This window comes from Nerophis ophidion, linkage group LG15 (assembly GCF_033978795.1).
Source record: "Nerophis ophidion isolate RoL-2023_Sa linkage group LG15, RoL_Noph_v1.0, whole genome shotgun sequence".
NCBI classification, from domain to species: domain Eukaryota; kingdom Metazoa; phylum Chordata; class Actinopteri; order Syngnathiformes; family Syngnathidae; genus Nerophis; species Nerophis ophidion.
This window is the reverse complement of record NC_084625.1, coordinates 26,583,159-26,604,671: the sequence shown is the minus strand read 5'-3', so window position 1 is coordinate 26,604,671 and position 21,513 is coordinate 26,583,159. Positions and strand designations below refer to the sequence as shown.

General features: G+C 38.3%; 1 protein-coding gene across 2 annotated transcripts in view; it reads right to left on the bottom strand.

Annotated features, from left to right (window-relative positions):
- Positions 1-431: 431 nt before the first annotated feature.
- LOC133569531 (TLC domain-containing protein 4-B-like) overlaps positions 432-21,513 on the bottom strand; it is a 44,823-nt gene continuing 23,741 nt past the window's right edge. For both annotated transcript variants that reach the window (XM_061921940.1, XM_061921941.1), the window contains 6 exons: positions 20,009-20,178; positions 19,420-19,509; positions 13,290-13,348; positions 13,099-13,193; positions 5,822-5,895; positions 432-3,936 (listed from right to left, as the gene is read on the bottom strand). In XM_061921940.1, coding sequence (XP_061777924.1) covers positions 3,624-3,936; positions 5,822-5,895; positions 13,099-13,193; positions 13,290-13,348; positions 19,420-19,509; positions 20,009-20,163 — 786 coding nt within the window. In that variant the 5' untranslated portion in view covers positions 20,164-20,178 and the 3' untranslated portion in view covers positions 432-3,623. The remainder of the gene's footprint in view (positions 3,937-5,821; positions 5,896-13,098; positions 13,194-13,289; positions 13,349-19,419; positions 19,510-20,008; positions 20,179-21,513) is intronic.

Sequence of the window (21,513 nt, the reverse complement as noted above, 5' to 3'; positions counted from 1 at the left end):
CCAGCACATCCTTAAACCCTAACGAGAGTTGGTCCACAGTTCCACGCCAAGGACCAAAACCACACTTCTCCTCCTGAATCCGACGTTCGACAACCCGGCGTAGCCTCCTCTCCAGTACACACTTTGATGGATCCTACCGGGAAGACTGAGGAGTGTGATCCCACCAAAGTCGGAACACACCGTCCGGTTCCCCTTCTTAAGGAGAGAAGCCAAGACCTGGATCTGCCAATTCAGAGGCACTGCCCCTGACTAGGCAATGTCGCAGAGTCTTGTCACCCAAGAAAGTCCCACAGCATACAGGGCGGATCTCATCCACACCTGGTGCCCTGCCACCAAGGAGCCATTTAACTACCTCGGCAACCACAGACCCACACATAGGAGAAAAGAGAGAAGGTGGGATTAAGGAGGTTAAGGAATAAAAAGGCATCACATCAGTTTATTTGTCATTTATTATTAAGGAACAAACAAAAATGTAATGGTCAATATTTGCTTACACATTCACAGAATGTCACATAACCGCTCCCACTTCTCTTCCCGACATAATGTACCAACCGAGGGCAGCGTAATAATTTAAAAACACATAATACAATGCCAGAAAGAGGGTTTGGCATTTGCAACTGCCCAGATAGTTCTCATAAACTGTGCTGATTCTTTCAAGTATTTCTGTGCTGGATATGACACTTTACATGTAAACATTGTGTACATGTGCTATGGGGATGAGAATGTAGAATGCTTTGTATCTTCATGCGTACATGCAGAAGGACTAATATATTTCTCCTTGTACATCCAATAATACTACTCACCAGCTAGTAACTTTTAATGCTCTTCAGGGGAGCCCCTGTCCTACATAATAGACACGACGATGTGGATGCAACTTGCGCCGAGCAAAAATTATCACAGGTTAAAAGGAACAAAGACTACTTTTTTTGGTAAAGACAAAACAGAGAAAGGCCGAAAATAAGCTGACAGTCATCTGGGAAGGAAAATGTGCAATTAAAAATGTTTAAGAAAGGCAACACAAATGAATAAAAAAATAGATATAAATTCATGTTTGCATCCGTGTGACTAAATACTGTATCATTTTCCCATATCGTAATTTAGAAATAAATAATGCAGCTCAGTACAGGAGGGAAGTGCCTTTAAGTAAAAGTTAGTTTTTTTTCCCTGTCATAATCAGGGGTGTCCAAACATAGTGAGACCGGAAGGCCATATATTTTTTAATCGGCCTACAGAATTATAAAAAGTAGTATACAATGAAAAAAAGATGATACGGAGGCTGTTTTTATTTAAATATACTGAACTGCACAGAGACTCCAGTTGCACCAGATAGTTATTTTTAAGTTTGTTATGTTTTAGGTTGTGAGCAAATTTTGGACTGAGCCTCCCAACCGCTAGTTGGAACCCTGCAAGATCCCAACTTCTGATCTTAATTGCTAGCATTAGCTTATAGCTAGAGATTGACTTACTTTTATTTTGGAGTGCAAAGGACAGCGGTGAAGATCAGTCAGAGAATTAAAGAAATAATTGCCGACTGTAAGTGTAGCACGTCTACGCTGCACCACATTTATGCAGAATCATTTTAACGGCAGTCAAGAATGTTAAAATAATATCTAAACGGCAGACATTTATCCATGAAAATAAGGAGAAGCTGCGGCAGTCAAGAATGTTAAAATAATATCTAAACGGCAGACATTTATCCATGAAAATAAGGAGAAGCTGCCGATAGTGTGTTTGGCGGACAAGCAGCTCAAAGAAGATACCCTAGTCCAGTGGTTCTCAAATGGGAGTACGCGTACCCCTGGGGGTACTTAAAGGTATGCCAAGGGGGACGTGAGATTTTAAAAAAATATTCTGAAAATAGCAACAATTCAAAAATCCTTTATAAATATATTTATTGAATAATACTTCAACAAAAAATGAATGTAAGTTCTTTAACTGTTAAAAAAAATGCAACAATTCAATATTCAGTGTTGACAGCTAGATTTTTGTAGACATGTTCCATAAATATTGATGTTAAAGATTTCTTTTTTTGTAAAGAAAAGTTTACAATTAAGTTAATGAATCCAGATGGATCTCTATTACAATCCCCAAACAGGGCACTTTAAGTTGATTACTTCTATGTGTAGAAATCTTTATTTATAATTGAATCACTTGTTTATTTTTCAACAATTATTTTACTTATTTTTATATATTTTTTTCCAAATAGTTCAAGAAAGACCACTACAAATTATACAATTTAATAAATCAGAAAGTGATGACATATTGCTGTATTTTACTTCTTTATCTCTTTTTTTCAACCAAAAATGCTTTGCTCTGATTAGGGGGTACTTGAATTAAAAAAATGTTCACAGGGGGTACATCACTGAAAAAAGGTTGAGAACCACTGCCCTCGTCCACTCTCTAAGGTAAAATGCTGTACATTATTACAGTAATTCCTAAACTATTAAAGTTGTTTGAAAGCATTTTATTATACTGTTTTGTTACCATATTTCTAGCCTAAAACTTTTGTATTTTAAAAGCCATGTTACATGTTAAAATAGTGCTGATAAAATTGATTTATTTCATTGGGAGATTTCAAATGCAAGTGTCATGAGTGACAAACTACCACTGTACACTGGCGCCCACTAATAAAACTCCATCAGAAATATCTACATGAAATCTTTAGCCCCAAATAGTTTTAAAATCAGTGCATGAACTAACAATGTGTTCAAATTTTATTCAAATGTAGCTACCTAGGTTCAAAGGTTTTAGAATCTTGGCATATCTTCAATGACACTTGGTTGTTTTAGCTTATTAATACTCAAATTATTTTATTGGACACCCCTGCTCCTGATGCTTGAATAAATTCACTAGTGAACTTGTGCGTGTTTGTTGTCATCAAATCTCTCATAGTAACACCTAGCATTGACATTCAGTTTCCCCTTTCAGCATTTTTAAAGGTACTGCTTTTTCCTACAAAAAAAAACCAAACTATCAACAGTCATGTATTAATACTCCAATGAAGTTGTGAAATGTAAGTTATCTTAGCATTTTTCTTTTTCTTGGCCCTGTAGAGTCATGTAAAAAAATATGGCTGACCTTCTCTCCAAGGATTTAATGGCACTGGCCATCGGTGAGGTACTCCACTTCTTTTTCATCAACCAGCAGTCAGTTTGACCAGTGTATGTGTGGAAATAAACCATGAAATGTTTTGGTTTAGGCTTCTACAAAAAAATCCCCATCCGCAGTCATGTATTAATACTCCAATGAAGTTGTGAAATGTAAGATATCTTTGCATTTTTCTTCTTCTTGGCCCTGTAGAGTCATGTAAAAAAATATGGCTGACCTTCTATCCAAGGGTTTAATGGCACTGACCATCGGTGAGATACTCCTCTTCTTCTTCATCAGCCAGCAGTCAGTTTGACCAGTGTATGTGTGGAAATAAACCATGAAATGTTTTGGTTTAGGCTCAAATTGTCCATCCAAGTAGTCGCTTATCCAAAAAGAAATAGGCCATGGACACATGCATGGCTTAACGAGGGTCCGTCACATGGTCCATCATATTTCAGCTACTGCGCCCACTTTCAAAAGTACATTCTCTCCTGTATCGGTGCCCCTTGGACAAGTTAGGGTCCTCCCCCGCATTAGTTGGACTTCCCGTTCTCCTGAGTCGCTTTGCTCCTGCGCGCCGACTGCAGCACCTTGTAGCATCCGCGGCCGATCTTGTGCATCCACATGACGTTCATGACGTCCAAGCAGATGCTGGAGCAGATCCATGCCAAGCGCCCGCCGTACGGCACCAGGTAGAAGGCCTCGGTGCCGTACACGGCGTACATGCGTGCGTAGTAGACGGGCATGACGGCCACTCGCACAGCGAAGAACACGACCGCCATGGCCATGCCGTTCGCCATGTTGGGCCGCGAGGTCTTGGGGTAGCCTAGAACCTCGAAGAACCAGCTGCAAACATAACATTATTACAGACACATTCAATCATGGAAGAAAAAAGGTCATTACCAATAAATGCCACCTCGCATAATACTAATAAACACCAGGTGTCGTGCCATGCGGTGTTGTTATGAAGTGATGGCAACCACAAAGGAAATACAGTATAGTATTATCTCATACACTGATAAGGTATTCAAAAGATGAGTAGTGTTTACCAAATAGTGGCCTGGTGTAAATATCAGTGTTTTATTTTTATTTTACATGCATTTATAACCAAGTAAATATAACTCTGGTTCAAGGGTGTCAAACTCGTTTTTATGGAGGGCCACGTCACAATTGTGGCTGCCTTCAGAGGCCATTCGTAACAGGATATTTATGAATATGAACATATAATAGCTTCAATGTACACAGTAAAACATGATCATCAAAAACAGTTGCCTAACAGATCAATGGATAAATAACTTCCTTTGAAATCATAAGTCAAAGTGGCAAGATATTTAATTTTTTTCAATGACTAAAAAAAACATTCGCATGATGAGAAATAATTAAAGTTAAGAACATATGCAATTGTGTGAAGCACATTTTAGTCCAAATTTACTGAACAAATACATTTCACACTAAATTACTTAATTATTTTCAGCATTTCGCAGGTCACTTTAAATTATGTTCAAATCCAAGTGGCCTATGAATAGAAATACGCTGGTAGCTAAATCTGGTGCACCCATTGATTCCGTGTGAATAATTTATTTACGTAATGTCCGTAAAGCAATATAGTAAATTAAAAACTGGCAGGCCACAATAAATCTTATTGTCCCACTTTCTATTCCCTCGGAGTAATGTATCAGGCACACGGTCCATGTCGGAGCCAAATGTCCTTATTTGTTTACATTGTTTATTTTATTTTCTTTAAGTGATTGCTGGCCTCAGCCCAGTGGGAATTTCCTTTTTTGGTGGATTGCTCCGCCCACTTCCTGTTAGGTATCAGGAAGTGTTGACAGGGAGGGGACTGTTGATACGGTGGTTACCATTGTAACCTCCTTTAAATTGGGTCCAGGTGTGAGCACAGGCAGAGTGTTTGGAAGACAAACAATTTTCGACCGTGTCGTGCCGTGAGTTTTTGTGACAATGCTGTATCAGTATGCCAGCCAAGGTCAGCATACTTTATGTTATACCTACATTTGATTTAATTTGATAGCTTAAAAATAAACGGATTGTCATATCCAAACACAAAACTACAGTATTGGACATTCTATCATTTACACGCGTCAAACTGGTCAACACAGTCGCCCTCAGTATCGGCCCAGAGGTAGGGGCAATACATTCCATATACAAAAAAAAAAAGTCACAGGCCAGTTTGAAATGATGTGGCGGACCAAATTAAATAATGTGGCTAAATTATGTGGACTATAAATGGAAATTAGCTGATAGCTAAACGTGGTGCACACATTGATTCCTTGTGAATAATGTTTTCGTGGATGAACCAATAAAAAAATGTTTCAGGTCAAAAAAATGACGAGGCTGGTTATATAAAATGATGTGGTGGGCCAATTTAAGAATTTAGTGGGCCAAATTAAATAATGTGACAGGCCATTGCACCAAGCTGGTGCACCCATTGATTCCTTGCAAATAATTTATCTACACAAACTCCATAAAACACTAAAAATAACTAAAAAGTGTTGGGCCACAATAAATGAGGTGAAGTACAGATTAAATTTACCTGCTAGCTAAAGCTGGCGAACCCATCAATAGCTTGTAAATAATATATTGTGCACACTGTCCATAAACCAAAATAAATACATGTGGCAGGCCAATTTTCATAGGCCTTGAGGTTGACACATGTGCTCTTGTTGTTCTGGAATAAAATTATCGTTAGTACTGTCAATATGGTGGTACATACCGCTGATTCACACACGGAGTAGAAAACTCGGCGAGTAGACGGAAGTTAGCAAAATATGGCAACATGCCATGGCCCTGCAGAGGAAAATGGGGGAGGGGGGGACAACAACAAGGCGTAAAAAGGTACACAAACAACCCACAGAACTACATCCAAACAAAAATAAGATTGAAACACTGAATTCTGACATCTGCTGATATCTGTCAACAGACAAGCACCAATAGGCGTATAACCTGTCTCTGCTGCCCTCAAGTGGCCGAAGACTGAACTGCAGCAAGGCTGCCAGCAAATATGGACACAGGGCTTTTAGACACCTATACATTCAGTCACAGGGGCAATCAAAGCCATGCAGACATTTTGTTTCTTAAAAATATGATGATCTCATTTTCAGAAGCCAAATCCTAATCCTTCCGTGTATTTTTAAAATTATAAAATGCTTTATCAAAGCAAAAATAACCAGCTGAAAAACGTAACTTCAAGTGCACAGACCGCAGCTATGATGTTCAACTCAATGGTCAAAATATTAGGTACTTAGCATTTCATGGAAGCTGCTTTTATACCCAATCATGGCACCCACCTGTTCCCAATTAGCCTGCACACCTGTGGGATATTCCAAACAAGTGTTTGATGAGCGATCCTGAACTTTATCAGTATTTATTGCCACCTTTCCCAACTTCTTTGTCACGTGTTGCTGGCATCAAATTCTAAAGTTAGGGATTATTTGCAAAAAAAAAAAACGTTTACCCGTTTGAACATCAAATATGTTGTCTTTGTAGCATATTCAACTGAATATGGGTTGAAAATGATTTGCAAATCATAGTATTCCGTTTATATTTACATCTAACACAATTTCCCAACTCACATGGAAACGGGGTTTGTACAAACAAATCTGTCATTGCTGTTATTAATGACACTGCATATTTCATAATTGTTTTAGTTTGCAGTAGTGCACAGCTTCATACTGGGTTTTTATATTGGTTTCTATATTCAGCTAAAAGGAAAACTCGAACCACCTCAGGAGGATGCAAAAAAATTAGTATTGCGTCCTTTTACATTTTACACGTGCACCAAATGTTGTGTCTCGTGGTTGCATAAAGACTTGTGGGCTGATTTTCAAAACACTGCCTTAAAAAAAGGAAACTTACCTGCAGCGCTGTAATAAAAGCTGCTAATTAAAAAAGGTACTTACTAAGCGATGCAAAAAACACATTGCAGTGTAAATTCGGTGTATTTGCCACCTAGCATGCAAATGCTCGTACCTCTAGGAACTGGTAAGTCCATACTGTGACTGGGCATCACATCTGTTCAGTGCAACCAAACAGCAATAACAGCAGACAAGACAGGAATTAAATAATAATAATAATACAAATTATAATAGTCCTCTGAGTCCATAATTGACACATACAGTAAACACCTTTTTTTTGGTAGTTTTTGCATGAAGTTTGCTGAAACCAGCATACTTGGTGGTTTTTGAAGTCGGGGCAAGTAAAGTGTTAAACGTGAGCAGAAGACACACAGAGACGGACGGAAAGATTAGGAGGAAGCAAATATGAAGCGACAACACTGTGGAATCAGGCATGCATCTAAAAAGTCACGTAGGAGGATTATTCAATATTATTTGTCATTTATGCAGGTTAAAAACACTCTTAATGAAAACTAGCTCAAACAATGCATTATAAACATTTGACACTCAAATAAAAACAAATGTTGGGGTCCAGTAAAGGTAAATGAGATGACATGAACACACACAAACACGCATACTAAAAATAATGCCTCAATTGGCTCACATGAAGTAAACATTTTGGCCAACTTTGGTTGTTTTTAAGGTATTTCACATTACAGTCATGAGTGTCCAGTGACAGTATGGATGGCCTCCTTTGATACAGGTGCTTGTTCTGCTTTTCCAAAATAAGACCTATGGTAAATTTAAAATGACAAAGATTGGGCAATAATATATTAAAATTGCAATACACAACCCGTCCATATATGTCCTGCAACTTGTTTGTATGCAAGTGGATCTCAAAGCCTGCTGATCTGAATAAACAGATTTTACCAGGGGGTTTCTACTGCTCCCAAGTGGCTACAGATGGAATCGCATGCAAGCACATGCCCTAGAAGAACATGTTGTAAACAAAGGCAAACAAGTAGATGGGACTATTGTGTGCATCAGACTACATTGGTTACAATGTCATTTAAGAAGGAACTTCATCCAAAAAGACTGAAGGTAGAGCAATGCACACTGTATAGTCTTAAACAACAAAAAAACTACAGCTAAATTTAACATGAAAACCAGTCAGTTAATGTGAGAATATGCTTTTGCGTTCAAGTGGTGCTGCCAAGTTTTCTCTTTACAGAGAAATCTCAGGGTAGAGAGTGAGAGAGAAATGGAGCAACACCTGGCTCAGGCACAAAAACAGATGGCAAAAGAGTGTTGCAGATATGCAGGCAGTTGTTAAAACGCAAATTGTTCATATGCAACGGTAACAGGAACCCTATGAGGGGCCTTCGGCATGCACGGCAGGTGTTAACGCTACAACATCGCGAAAGAGGGAGAAAGATAGGATGGGGGAGAGGTCAACAGAAGGAACAGGAACAAGAAGAGGGGAGAGGGAGGGAGGTTCAACAGCCAGTACCTTTGTTGCGCATTCCATGCAAAAAATACCAGTCAGTCATTTACGTAGCAATGATAATTACGTGAGAGAGAACAAACCAAGAGTGAACAGCAAATGTCGTAAAAGGCTCAAATGTCTTAGTAAGGGCGTGAGTATGATCTTATGATAACTAGGCCTATCAAAATCAACCAGTTAATGTGGATTAATCCATCATTATAATCAATCAAATAAACCTATTCGACATAATTAACACATCTCAATGACGTTTCTGGCAACGCATTGGAGGCGGTTTGTCAAAGTACCGTATTTCCTTGAATAGCCGCCGGGCATGTAATATGCGCCTGCCTTGAATTACTGCCGGGTCAAACTCGCTACTCCCAAATTTATTAGCGCATTACTACTTTTACCGCCAAGAGTCAATGCATCCATGACTCTTGGCTATATTATACACCCCGCTGGCACCAAGCCCCCCCCCCCCTCGTGCGCCGGTTGAGGTGGGCGGGGTTGGGGGCGCGTGTATAATATAACCAAGAGTGACGGATGCATTGGAATTCTGGGTAATTCTTATGTTGCGTTTATAATGTGTTACAGAGCCAATGTTCCCCAGAAATGTGTTTGGTGTGGGTTCACAGAGTGTGGTGCATATTAGTAAGAGTGTTAAAGTTGTATATATCACAACCATCAGTGTAAAAGGTATGGCTGTTGACCGAGTATGCATTGCAATCTCATATGAGAAACAGCGATATACATGCGGCCGACCGGCACGCAGATAGCATGGTGTAAAGGTGGGCGCGATGACATGTTGTAGAGCAGTGGTCCCCAACCACCGGTCCGCAGAATAATTTTTTTTTTATATATTTTTTTTTTATATCACTCAAATTTTTGATGCATGCCATTGGTAAGCGCACGGGTGAGAAGAGGTTTTAAAATTATTAGCGCCTGCTTACTTTTACCGCATGCCTTGAATAAGCGCAGGAGTGAGAAGAGGTTTTAAATTAACTAGCGCCCCGGCGGCTATTCAAGGAAATACGGTACTTTGTAAATATGCAGATGAAGCGGTAGTGACAGGCTGCAGAAGTAAACAAGTCATTATGGAAGACACTAAACAGCACAATGGCCCTAAAAACCCGACGGAAGTATTATGCACAGTCTGTAGGCAGGAGTTTTCTTTTCATGCAAACACATAAATGTGTCATTTGATGTTTTTTTCCCCTACATTTACAAGACTTCCTTGTGGACTGCAGAACATGCAATGGTGGGGTTTTGGTCCAAATTTTGCATGGATTATGTTTTACAGTCCATCTTCAAGCCGCTTTCTGACTGTCTCTTTTGGATGCGCCTTTATATGTGGTCTTATTTACATGTCCTCTTCCAGGCCAACCCTCCTTTGACTGCATCTCCACCCCACGAGCTATGGTGTAGTTGTTAGCGCTTCCCTATAGAGTCTACTGACAGATTTAAGTGGGAACTATACGCAACAGCGGTGGATGTTAGGATGCATGTGCATGTATTAGCCATCCTGCCCCACAAGAGGATAGAATAAAGAAAAAACATATTAACAATAATAATAATGGATTACATTTTATATCGCGCTTTTCTTATTAGATACTCAAAGCGCTCACAGAAAAGTGGGAACCCATCATTCATTCACACGTGATGGTGGTAAGTTACTTTATTGACTACAATGAATAAAAATGGCAGACTCCCACAAAGCTCTTTGGATAAACGTTTACCTTATATGGATATATCCACTGACGTCATTAAGGCAAGATATTATGGACTGGCAGAGGTAGGTAGTAACGCGCTACATTTACTCCGTTACATCTACTTGAGTAACTTTTGGGATGAATTGTACTTCTAAGAGTAGTTTTAATGCATCATACTTTTACTTGAGTATTTTTATAGAGAAGAAACGCTACTTTTACTCCGCTCCATTTATCTACATTCAGCTCGCTACTCACTACTGATTTTTATCGATCTGTTAATACACATTTTTTTTGTTTTCATTGTCAGACCTACTTTCAAAGTAGGATCTATCATATGCCTGCGTTTCACCAATCAAATGCAGTCACTGGTGATGTTTGACTCCGTTTCATCAATCAAATGCAGTCAGTGGTGGCGTTTGACTCCGTTTCACCAATCAAACAGAGCCAGGCGGTCACATGATTAACTGCCCAAAAAGTTTCAGCGGCAAACAACAACAATAATGGCAGAGACGACAACGAACGCAAACACCCCTGGCCTCAGATAAAATCGATGTTCACGCTTCAGACAACCAAAAAAACAGTTATGTAGGGCGTTGTCATAAGTGTCTCCCCAAACAAGTGGACTTTTCAGCTTACATGAACTCAACGTCAAATTTGAGGAAGCACATTGCAGTAAGTAATGTTATTAGATATTTTGGCTGTCACCGCGGGCTGTTAGTTTCCCTACTATGAATCACTGTCAAATGTACGTAGTTTGGGTATAATTTATTAACGTACTGCATCCTCATAGACAGACAGATCATACTCACGTATGCATACAAACACCAATCAGAAGTGCACAGGTGTTCCCAGGAGCAGCCCACACCTATCAGACTTTATGATTTGCGTAAAGGCTAACTTGTTTTTTTCCCTTGTAAATCTCTGCCTATTGAGCCTATGGGGCTGTTAGGTTATTGTGGCTCAATTTGCCTTAATTGTTTTTATTTTAATGCATTATTACTTAATATATTTTAATATAATATTATATTAATAATAAAAAAAATTAAATAATATATTTTTCCCCTTGGGGATTATTAAAGTATTTCTGATTCTGATATTATTGTTTTAGTTTAAGATATATTCCTGGCTCTGAATTTGTTCATTGCCATTCTTATGTTTTTGTGCATTTTGTTGCTGTCATCATTAAACAGGTTACTCATCAGTTACTCAGTACTTGAGTAGTTTTTTCACAACATACTTTTTACTTTTACTCAAGTAAATATTTGGGTGACTACTCCTTACTTTTACTTGAGTAATAAATCTCTAAAGTAACAGTACTCTTACTTGAGTACAATTTCTGGCTACTCTACCCACCTCTGTGGACAGGCAAATAGAAATAAATAAAATTAATAAACACTGTACATCGTTAAATAATTACTTGACAGTTAATTATAATTGATGTGTTTTTAATAAATGTGTCATTAAATTATCATATGATTTTATTATTTATTGAATTATTTCATAATTTAATCATTTAATGTTTTATTTATTAATTAAAACACTTCTAAGTCAATATTTAAAGATATATTTATTAGCTTAATTGTGTCCCATTTGCCCCTTATTATAAAGTCTGCATCAGAACCTGAAGTTGATTCAAAAAAAACATCTAACAAGATATTTTCCAATGCAAATAAGTGCATGGCATCCTGGTTTAACTAACTGACAGCAAAAATACATTTGAAATAGGGCTGGGCAATATATCGATATATAGGATATATCGCGGGTTTGTCTCTGTGCGATATGGAAAATGACTATATCGTAATATTCGAGTACACGTTCTCACGCAGGACTTTTAGCTGCAGGCGTACACTTCAGGCTCTCCTCGCTCTTTCCTGTGTCTCCTTCTCACAGACAAGCAGGCGCACATTCTTACATACGTCACATACACGCCCTCGCCCAGCAGAGAGGTAGTGGCGTGGCTAACGTTAGCTGCTAACGTAGCCGTACGAGAGAAAGATGGTGCGGATCTGGTAACAAATGAAGGAAGACTTAATTCTCAATAAAAACAGCAGGGTTTCCATCGTCTGGCGGTGGTTCGGCTTCAAGTGGGAATATGTCGAACAGACATCTGTAATTTGTCAAGTGTGGGGGGAAAAAGCGTTGCTATAAAAAGTAGCATTACTGCTAATATGTAGCATCATTTGTAAAGTCATTCGCTAGAGAATGAAGAGAATCTCATAACCTTAGTAACATATCACATAGTGAAGTACGAATACTATTTGATTTCCTATTATGCAGCATATTTTTATTTGACACTTAAAATGTCTCTGACAAGCTTGCAATTTATGTTTTGGAAATGACTTGAATGTTTGTGCCATTGCTTAATAACTTTAATAAATACACTTTTGGTCAACTGACTTAGTTGTGTGATTTTCCTCTCTGCATGAAAGTTTAAAAGTAGCATATATTAATGCAGTATGAAGAAGAATGTTTTAATGTAGACACATAGAATCATCATACTGCTGTGATTATATGCATCAAGTGTTCATTCAAGGCCAGGGCAAAATAATGTAATATATATCGTATATCGCGATATGGCCTAAAAATATCGCAATATTAAAAAAAGGCAATATCGCCCAGCCTAATTTGAAAATATTTTTCTTTATTGGTGCATTTACGGCACCTTCAGAAAAAATACATTATAGTACCTTTTAAACACACACTGGCTAATTAGGCGGTAATTAAACTAACACAACGGCCCTTACACATTTACATTGTTTATGAGCTACATTTTACAAGCAATATTTGCCTTCATGCTAAACAATGGTGTTGTTTGTTTCAATGGGGACTATAATAGACTTAGCTGTCTACTTATTGGGACTGACCAAAGACATTATCCTCCAGAGCACTGCTGTTCACACTTGATGGTCGTCTCCTTCCCATCTTGCCTGCACGTTCTGCTATTGGACAATAGGGCACTCACCAGTACATAGTAGTAAGCATACAACGCTGCCAGATGGTGTACTACAAAAAACTTGTCTCCTATTGCCCTCCAATAGTAAAATATTAGCAGAAGGTCTGTAAAAAAGGGAAAGAAATTATTTGGTTAAAAATGTTTAAAATAAAATTAGGTGTGTTCTTTTCATTAGTTATTACAAGTCATGTTTGGCTTACCAGATATGAGGTAGCCTGTTGTGATGGCAACATTAGTCTTTACTAAAGTTGGATCTCCCCTGTTGGGAAAACAGATCATGCACATAAGAGGTTATATTGCATTTAAACATTTCACAACTATATCATTACCACTATTATTAATGTTGAAGGTATGCACGGCAGGTCCAAATATGAACCACAGTGTTTTCCCCATTTCTCCCTGAACATAGTTTTCGGTTCCTTCAGCTGAAGTCCAATAACTTGTGGCCTTATATGAAAGCAAGGAAAACAAGAAAGGGATCTTGACAATACAATTACCCATAAAAGGTAAGATTAATCGTACTGGAGGCCTGTCTATGTAAGGTAGGAGGTCCTGGGGTTGTACACCAGCCAATCAGTGGGGTAATCAGAAAGACAATAATAATGGATAATAAGTTATTTTCAATTGTGAAAAACTTATAATTAAATCCAAGCTGGGCTAAAAGTGCAAATTGGAATTTAAAATAATGTTATAATGTTGAAGGAGCACATTTCAAGCATTTACTAGATTGAACAGTGTTTAATAAACGTCCATCTATTCATCCATCCACTTTCTACCGCCAGTCCCTCTCAGGGTCGCGGGGGTGCTGGAGCCTATCCCAGCTACATTCGGGCGGAGGGCGGGGTACACCCAGGACAAGTCACTATCTGCATGTTATCAACAAGGCTACTTTAATGATTTTTAAATTCCACTTAAAATAAATGTAATGCCCATGTCCTAATGCAGATATTTATTATGTACAGTTGAAATCTTAAAACTGTCTGTAAAGACAAAACACTAAGCATTTTACAATAATAACATTTAATATTTTAAAAGTTTACATTAACTGCTACTATCTAGCAAATTAGAATTGGCTCACAAGTTTAATATGAGAGTTTATTTATATTTGTATTTATTCTTTACAGCAGAAGTTGCTTTTTTGGTCACTCCCCAAAAATTTGACACTGTTAACTGCTGCCTGCCTTTAATCATCGACTTGTGTTTAGCTAATAGCATGTGTGATTTCACCACGTTCATGCCCATTGAGCAAAGTGTGGAGGTCTTTTTGCCCACATTGCAGAACAGCTTTCTGGGTTTACCATCGACAGGCTTTAACCAGTGTTTACTAATGATGACATGACCATTTCCCACATCCTAAAAGACATAAAGACCATTTCAATCAAAGACAAAAAAAAATTTAATATTTATGGAAATATTTAAATTTAGTGTTTTATATTGTTGGAATAAAGTTAAGGGGAAAAAAGAGCTGTGATTGGTCAGGTTGTTACGACATAATTTCCGGGCTTAACACAGCCCACCTTCGCGAACATCTTCTCCTAAGGTTTTGAAGCAATGTGCACATTAAACATGACTGTTGTATTAAATTAATTAGTTCCAGCTCCAACATTAACGTGAGTGTTGCTACCACTACTACACAGAAAAACGTGTGGAAGAGAATTGCAAGTCGGTCCTGCCTGCTCATACTCTGTTCATCTAATTCCACTGTTGAATAAAAGTGCTCACGGCGATGCACAGTGAGACCTCTTTTATCCACTTTGAAAGCCAGAGACAGAGAGGGAGAGAGAGAGAGAGAGAGAGAGAGAGAGAGAGAGAGAGAGAGAGAGAGAGAGAGAGAGAGAGAAACATACAGACGTAGCAATTTATCAATGACTGCAAATTTTCTATGTTCATTTTTATTTATTGCTCCATTAATTACATACCATCTATCCATTTTCTATCGCTTATTCCCTTTCGAGGTTGCGGGGGTGGCGCTGGCGCCAATCTCAGCCACAATTGGGCGAAAGGCGGTGTACACCCTGGACAAGTCACCACATTATTGACTATTATAATCGGTCAACGCCTTATACACATCGACTCTAATGCTTTATAATGCCATTTAAAGCCTTACTTCTCTCAAAATTCATTTCATGATTGAATCCTACTTAATGACTTGCGGAAACAATATATATTACGATTTAAGTTGCGGCTAATTGTTAGGCTTTAGGTCACAGATGTCAAATTCAAGGCCCGGGGGCACAAAGTTGTGTTTCGCTATATTGTGGGGACAGAAAAGAAAACCAAATAAGCAAGCACACAATACAAAACTTACCCCCCCAAAATGAGCCGTTGTTCCAGAACTTTACAAGCGACTTTGGGAAAAAAAAAATCGCTTTTAATTAGGGCTGGGCAAATTAATGCGTTAATTACGAGTTAACTCATCAATCTATTAACGCCGACAATTATTTTATCGCACATTTGCGTATGTTGTTTACATGCTTTTATTTTGTTAACGGCTTTTGTTAACAAGATGGCAGCGCCCCGATGCGCTTCGGCGTGGAGGGTCTCTTGGTAAAGATGGAACATTTGGCAAAAATACCGGACAATTCTGCAGATTTCATGGCTGGCTTACAGCGTGGTCACTCCGGGATCACTTACGACCGCCAGACAATTCTGAATGTGGATAGATCGGGCCGTTTTGGACTGAATGACGCGTGCTTGCTAGACCGGCTAGCTAGCATGGGAATACTTTGCCGGCTACATCCAGCGGCCTGTGAAGCAGCGGAGTATATGTGTTGTCTGTCTATTTATCAATAATGCAGACGAGGCGTGTTGGCTGAGTTCTTAACGTTTGCTTTCAGAGCGTGCATATCACAACATACAAGATGCCGTCATGGCGACACACAACCTATACCGGGCTACCGCGCATGCTCGTCACTCCTGTTGCATGCTGGGTAGGGTAGTTCTTTTCCCCCCTGGCTCATAACATTACAATATAGTGCCATGTATATGCGTTCAGTTTATCAAAGCACCAAGCAAACAGATATGGTCATAATTATTTTAAGTCCACTACGCAGAATAAACACAACATTATTAATATTGCTACTACGGATAATTTGATCAAAAATTCCCTAAAACAGCCCACTACCTATAATATGAGTTTTTTAAACATAAGATCCCTGATAAAAAAAAAAATTTCTGCTGTTACCTCAGAAATTGCCTGTTCAGATGTTATGATTGGGGCTCAGAGATTTGTATGTAGATTATATTTTCCATAACAAACAGGATAACTTAAATACCCTGGCAGTGGCAATAAGCTTAAATGTTTGTATTTACATTTTTTTAGTTGATTTTCATAAAATTTGCTATTTAACTGCTACTGTTTAACAAGGACTGATTTAAATTGTGTTTGCACAACAAATGTTTTGGCGCTTTTGTTCATGTGGGAGAATATTCCAATAAAGGTGCACTACACACTACTTTTGAATTCATTATTGGGCTTTGCGTATACAATGCAGTTAATCGCGATTAATCAGAGAAATAGTGCGATTAACTTCGATTAAAATTTTTAATCGTTGCCCAGCCCTACTTTTAATACAAGGACCTAAGCCACATTGCTGCCGCTAGGAATTGCGATATGATTGGAAATAACATTGGTCTTTAGACTTTGCAGCTAAACTTGCCATTGTAACGATACCTTTGGGAGTTTGAGTATTACCATATTAAAATAAAATGATCAAAAAAACTTGATTGATGACTGCACTTTGATTAACACACAGACTGAGTGGCTGCTCGCTAGCTTAAAAGCTAACTTAAAAACAAGAGAAATTAACATATTTACCCATTAAGAAATGACATACACCAATCTAAACACACTGTATACAAACACATTGCTGTCTGAGCAACTGAGCTTATTATCCACTCTGGTTAAAAACTGTCTCCCACCCATTTCTCCACTCATCATCAACAGCATCAACTCCTCCTCCACAAAGCCCTCCACAACCAGGCCCCCTGCTACCTCACCAACCTGCTTCACCACCATACCCCTTCACGCAGCCTCCACTCTTCTGATGCCAATGTCCTCTCCCCACCACTCAGAACCAAGGTCCGGACCTGGGGTGATAGCGCCTTCTCCATCGCTGCTCCCACCCTCTGGAACTCTCTTCCTAAACCCATCCGTGACTGCTCAGAACTTCCTACCTTCAAAACCCTTCTCAAAACACACCTCTTCAGATCTGTTTTTAACCTGTGATTAGTGTTCTGTGTCTTGTAATGTCAAAGTCTTGTAAATGTCCAGTGTTATTATGTATTTTACAATGTACTGTATTTTTCGGACTATAAGTTGCAGTTTTTTTCATAGGGTGCGACTTATACTCCGGAGCGACTTATGTGTGAAATTATTAACACATTACCGTAAAATATCAAATAATTTTATTTATCTCATTCGCGACAGAGACGAACAAAATGTCAGCAATCGTCACACACACGTCAACCAATAAGAATTCGGCGGGAGAGGGTCATAGCAGAAGTGCATTGTGGGTCATGGGATGTTAACTGCTATATGCTACTGCCGTAGCTATTAAAATGGATAATTTCATCGTTGGCGGTAACTTATAAAAACTGAGAAGTGCTGAACAAAAATTGCACCGAAGAGGAAATCATGTACTGCAGATTACAAGGTGGACGTAGTGAAATATACAGCAGAAAACGACAAGAGGTAGAATCGTATACCTTTGGAGTTGTCAGAGTTCTTTAAAAGCGACATCGAGGAAGAAGATTTCATCGGATTTAGCAATTAGGAGTGACAGATTGTTTGGTAAACGTATAGCATGTTCTATGTTATAGTTATTTGAATGACTCTTACCATAATATGTTTCGTTAACATACCAGGCACGTTCTCAGTTGGTTATTTATGCGTCATATAACGTACTCATTCAGCCGTTTGTTCATTATTCTTTATTTATTTTAAATTGCCTTTCAAATGTCTGTTCTTGGTGTTGGATTTTATCAAATTAATTTCCCTCAAAAATGTGAGTTATACGTCAGTGCGACATATATATGTTTTTTTCCTTCTTTATTATGCATTTTCGGCCGGTGCGACGTATACTCCGGAGCGACTTATAATCCGAAAAATACAGTGCTTTTATATTTCCTGTTTTTTATATTATTACATTGAACTGTTTTATATTTAATTTCTTTATCCTGTAAAGCATCTTTGAGTACTCTGAAAAGCGCTATACCAAATAAAATGTATCTTTATTATTATTATTGAAATTATGCACATTATACCTACAAGCTATGAACCCCTAGTACAGAGTGATCATTGTATACTGAGAGGAATAGGGGCGGAAGTGTTTTTACGGTGCTTTTAAGGACAGTGAGCAGAGTAGGACGTCACAACGACCGCCAGAAATAATACATTAAAACAATAGATTTACTTTTCATGTAAAAAACCCAAAACCAGTGAAGTTGGTACATTGTGTAAATCGTAAATAAAAACAGAATACAATGCTTTTCAAATCCTTTTCAAACTATATTCAATTGAATACACTGCAAAGACAAGATACTTAACGTTCGAACTGGTTAACTTTGTTATTTTTCTTGCTGCCATTAAATTGTAAGTTAATGATTTGCAAAAAATTTTTTTTTTCTCATTTCGAACAATAAATACAATGTATTTGCAGTGTATTCAATTGAATATAAGTTGAAAAGTATTTTCAAATTATCGTATTCTGTTTTTATTTACGATTTACACAACGTGCCAACTTCACTGGTTTTGGGTTTAGTAAATACATCTGAAAGTGGTGTAGTACAAACCAGTATTCTAAACAATAAAAGATTAGACATTAAAACAGATAAAATAAAAGACTAAAACATTATCAGTGAAGCATAAGAAAAATAAAACAAAAAAATAGTGGGTTTTCGAAAACAGAGTGTCTGTCTTAATAACTTGGCCAAAATATTTCAACCTTTTTGCGCTACAACGATACCACAATAATGATGATAACTGTAATATTTCAGTCATTACAATCATGATATGAAATGTTTTTATTGTTGCATCCCTATATTCAATACACTTTTGTTTGTCCATTTTTTTCTCTGTATTTGTTGCTGTGACTCACCATTAGCTAGAATGCCACTGCTTTGCAAAAGCTACTGTATGGACTTACCTTGCAATTAAAAAACTAAATAAAGTTTTTAAAGGAAACTTTGTTAACTCGTTATGGCATTAACTTTGACTGCCCTAATTTTAATTCATTTGACAGGCAACACGTTTTTCAAGATACGAGCTGTGTCACAGCGCCAACTAAACTATCCCGAGGTACCAATATTGACCATAAAAGAGATTCTCACCAGACTGGATCTTCATTGACGGCATCGTCAAAGAACAAAATGTAGAGACAGAAGATTCCAACCACCAGTGCGTGAAGAGTTGACACCGTCCTGAAAAATAAACAAGACAGTGCTATAATTGTGACATTAAGTGGTCTTTACTGCTGCTGCTACGTGGGTTTAAAATCTAATATATCAGAGCCGCGCAGATCCAGATCAATTAAAAGTGCAAGCTTAAACATAGCAGCGAGGTCGCTGAATGCAAAGTCATGGGAGGCCCTGGTGTCCCTGGATCCATAAGCACTCATCTTTGCATTATATTTGCCCCTCATAAACCATGCCACCATTTCAATTTCACAAGTGCTCTCATGAGTAATAAAGCAAGAATGAGTGAAAATGAAAATGACTCATGGACGCTGGCAAGAATCGTATCTTCCCACCAATCTGTTCTGCGACGTTACTAAAGATCTCGGGACAAGACGTACGCTCCTCTCTGCAATGTTCTCATTACAGGATGACGACATTTTTGGCTGGTAAATCCCATTAAGTAATCATGGCACTGTTGATTCACGCATTGTGGTTTCTTTTATACAACGAGCATGTCGCTTACCTTGAGTTCCATTCCACCTTCTGCTTGTCACTGAGGCCCAGGAAGCCCAGGCTGACGCGCACCGACACCCAAGGGCTGACTTTGTGGAAGAGCCACTGGAAGGTGAAGAAGCTGGTCACCGAGATGGTGAGGATGAGCTGACTGAATGGGTCCATGGCCGCCCGAGCCCACTGTGGAAGCCAGAAGAAGCATGCCTGACTATCATCGGGTTTAGCTATAGTTGGATTAGGACAATGTGGGGACGGAACAGCCTGTCTTGTCTTCACACATTGTCTGCTGGGTTGTGAAAGCGGCACATTGGACCTGCTGTTCACCTGTTATTCCGTTGACTCAGTAGCAGGAACACTGAACAATAGCGTGAAGTAGGAATGGGCGGTAAGTCCTATAACCTATATTGCAATATATATTGTAGCCTCCTGCGATAACAATATATATATATAAAGATAAACAGTATTATTCATTATATAAATAAAACCATTTTGAAATGGCTTATAAAAGGCGTGTATTTGGCTGCAGACGTATTGCGTCATTTTCAGTTGCCTTATTTCCTCAAAACTATTATTAATCGCCTTGCTAATTTACTTTTACTATATGGCTACTTTGTGGTAACATTTCTATTTGCAATGCTGTTAAAATGTGATAACCAAATATTCTTCTGTTGTTTGGATACTTGATAATGGATTTGTGTTATACTACAAATGTTGGTATCAATCCAATACCAAGTAGTTACAGGGGCAGTATTGGTCCTACCAATGCTGATACCGATACTTCAAATGTTCAAGATCATTATGATAAAATTTTTGATCACAATAATAATCTGACGAAAACACAGGATGATGGTGTAATAATATTAATTAAATATTTAAATGATTTCCTACTATTGGATCCGATTGAAACCCCATGGCTATTGTCGTTAAAGCTCCCCTGTGTCTAAGGACTTATTTCCTGAGTTTTTAAACAGGAACAAAAACAACAGAATACTTTTTGATGATAAAAATACCGATCTAACCACTGTAGTATTGACAATAAAATTATGTTATATTTGGTGAAGTTTGTATTGATTTGTCCACCTTTTTCTACTGCTGTGGTAGAATCCAGGTTTGAGTGCCATGCTTTTTTCTGTTTTTACTGCAATCGATTTTTCATAGAAACAACCCCTTGGGGTCTCAAATATTATGTTGACAGAAGCGTTATTCATGGATGCCGAGGGTGACAATAAGTGAGCAGAAAAACCCAAATAAAATTTCTTCTGTCATTCAGAAGCAAGACAGTTTGTTTTTATTTGGGGAAAGGTGTGGGGCATAGCAGGATCAGCTGTTCGTTGAGAAGAACACTACATGCGTTTACGGTAAGTCTCCAAAAAAGCTCATTAAGACGACTTGCTAAGTCAGCAACATTGATCCCACTTGCTATGTCTTTGTATTCTCTGGTAGACGAGGTGCGTATGAAGTGTGTTAAGAAGTAGAGTTACAATGCCATTTGCTGTATGGAAATGGAAGGACAAG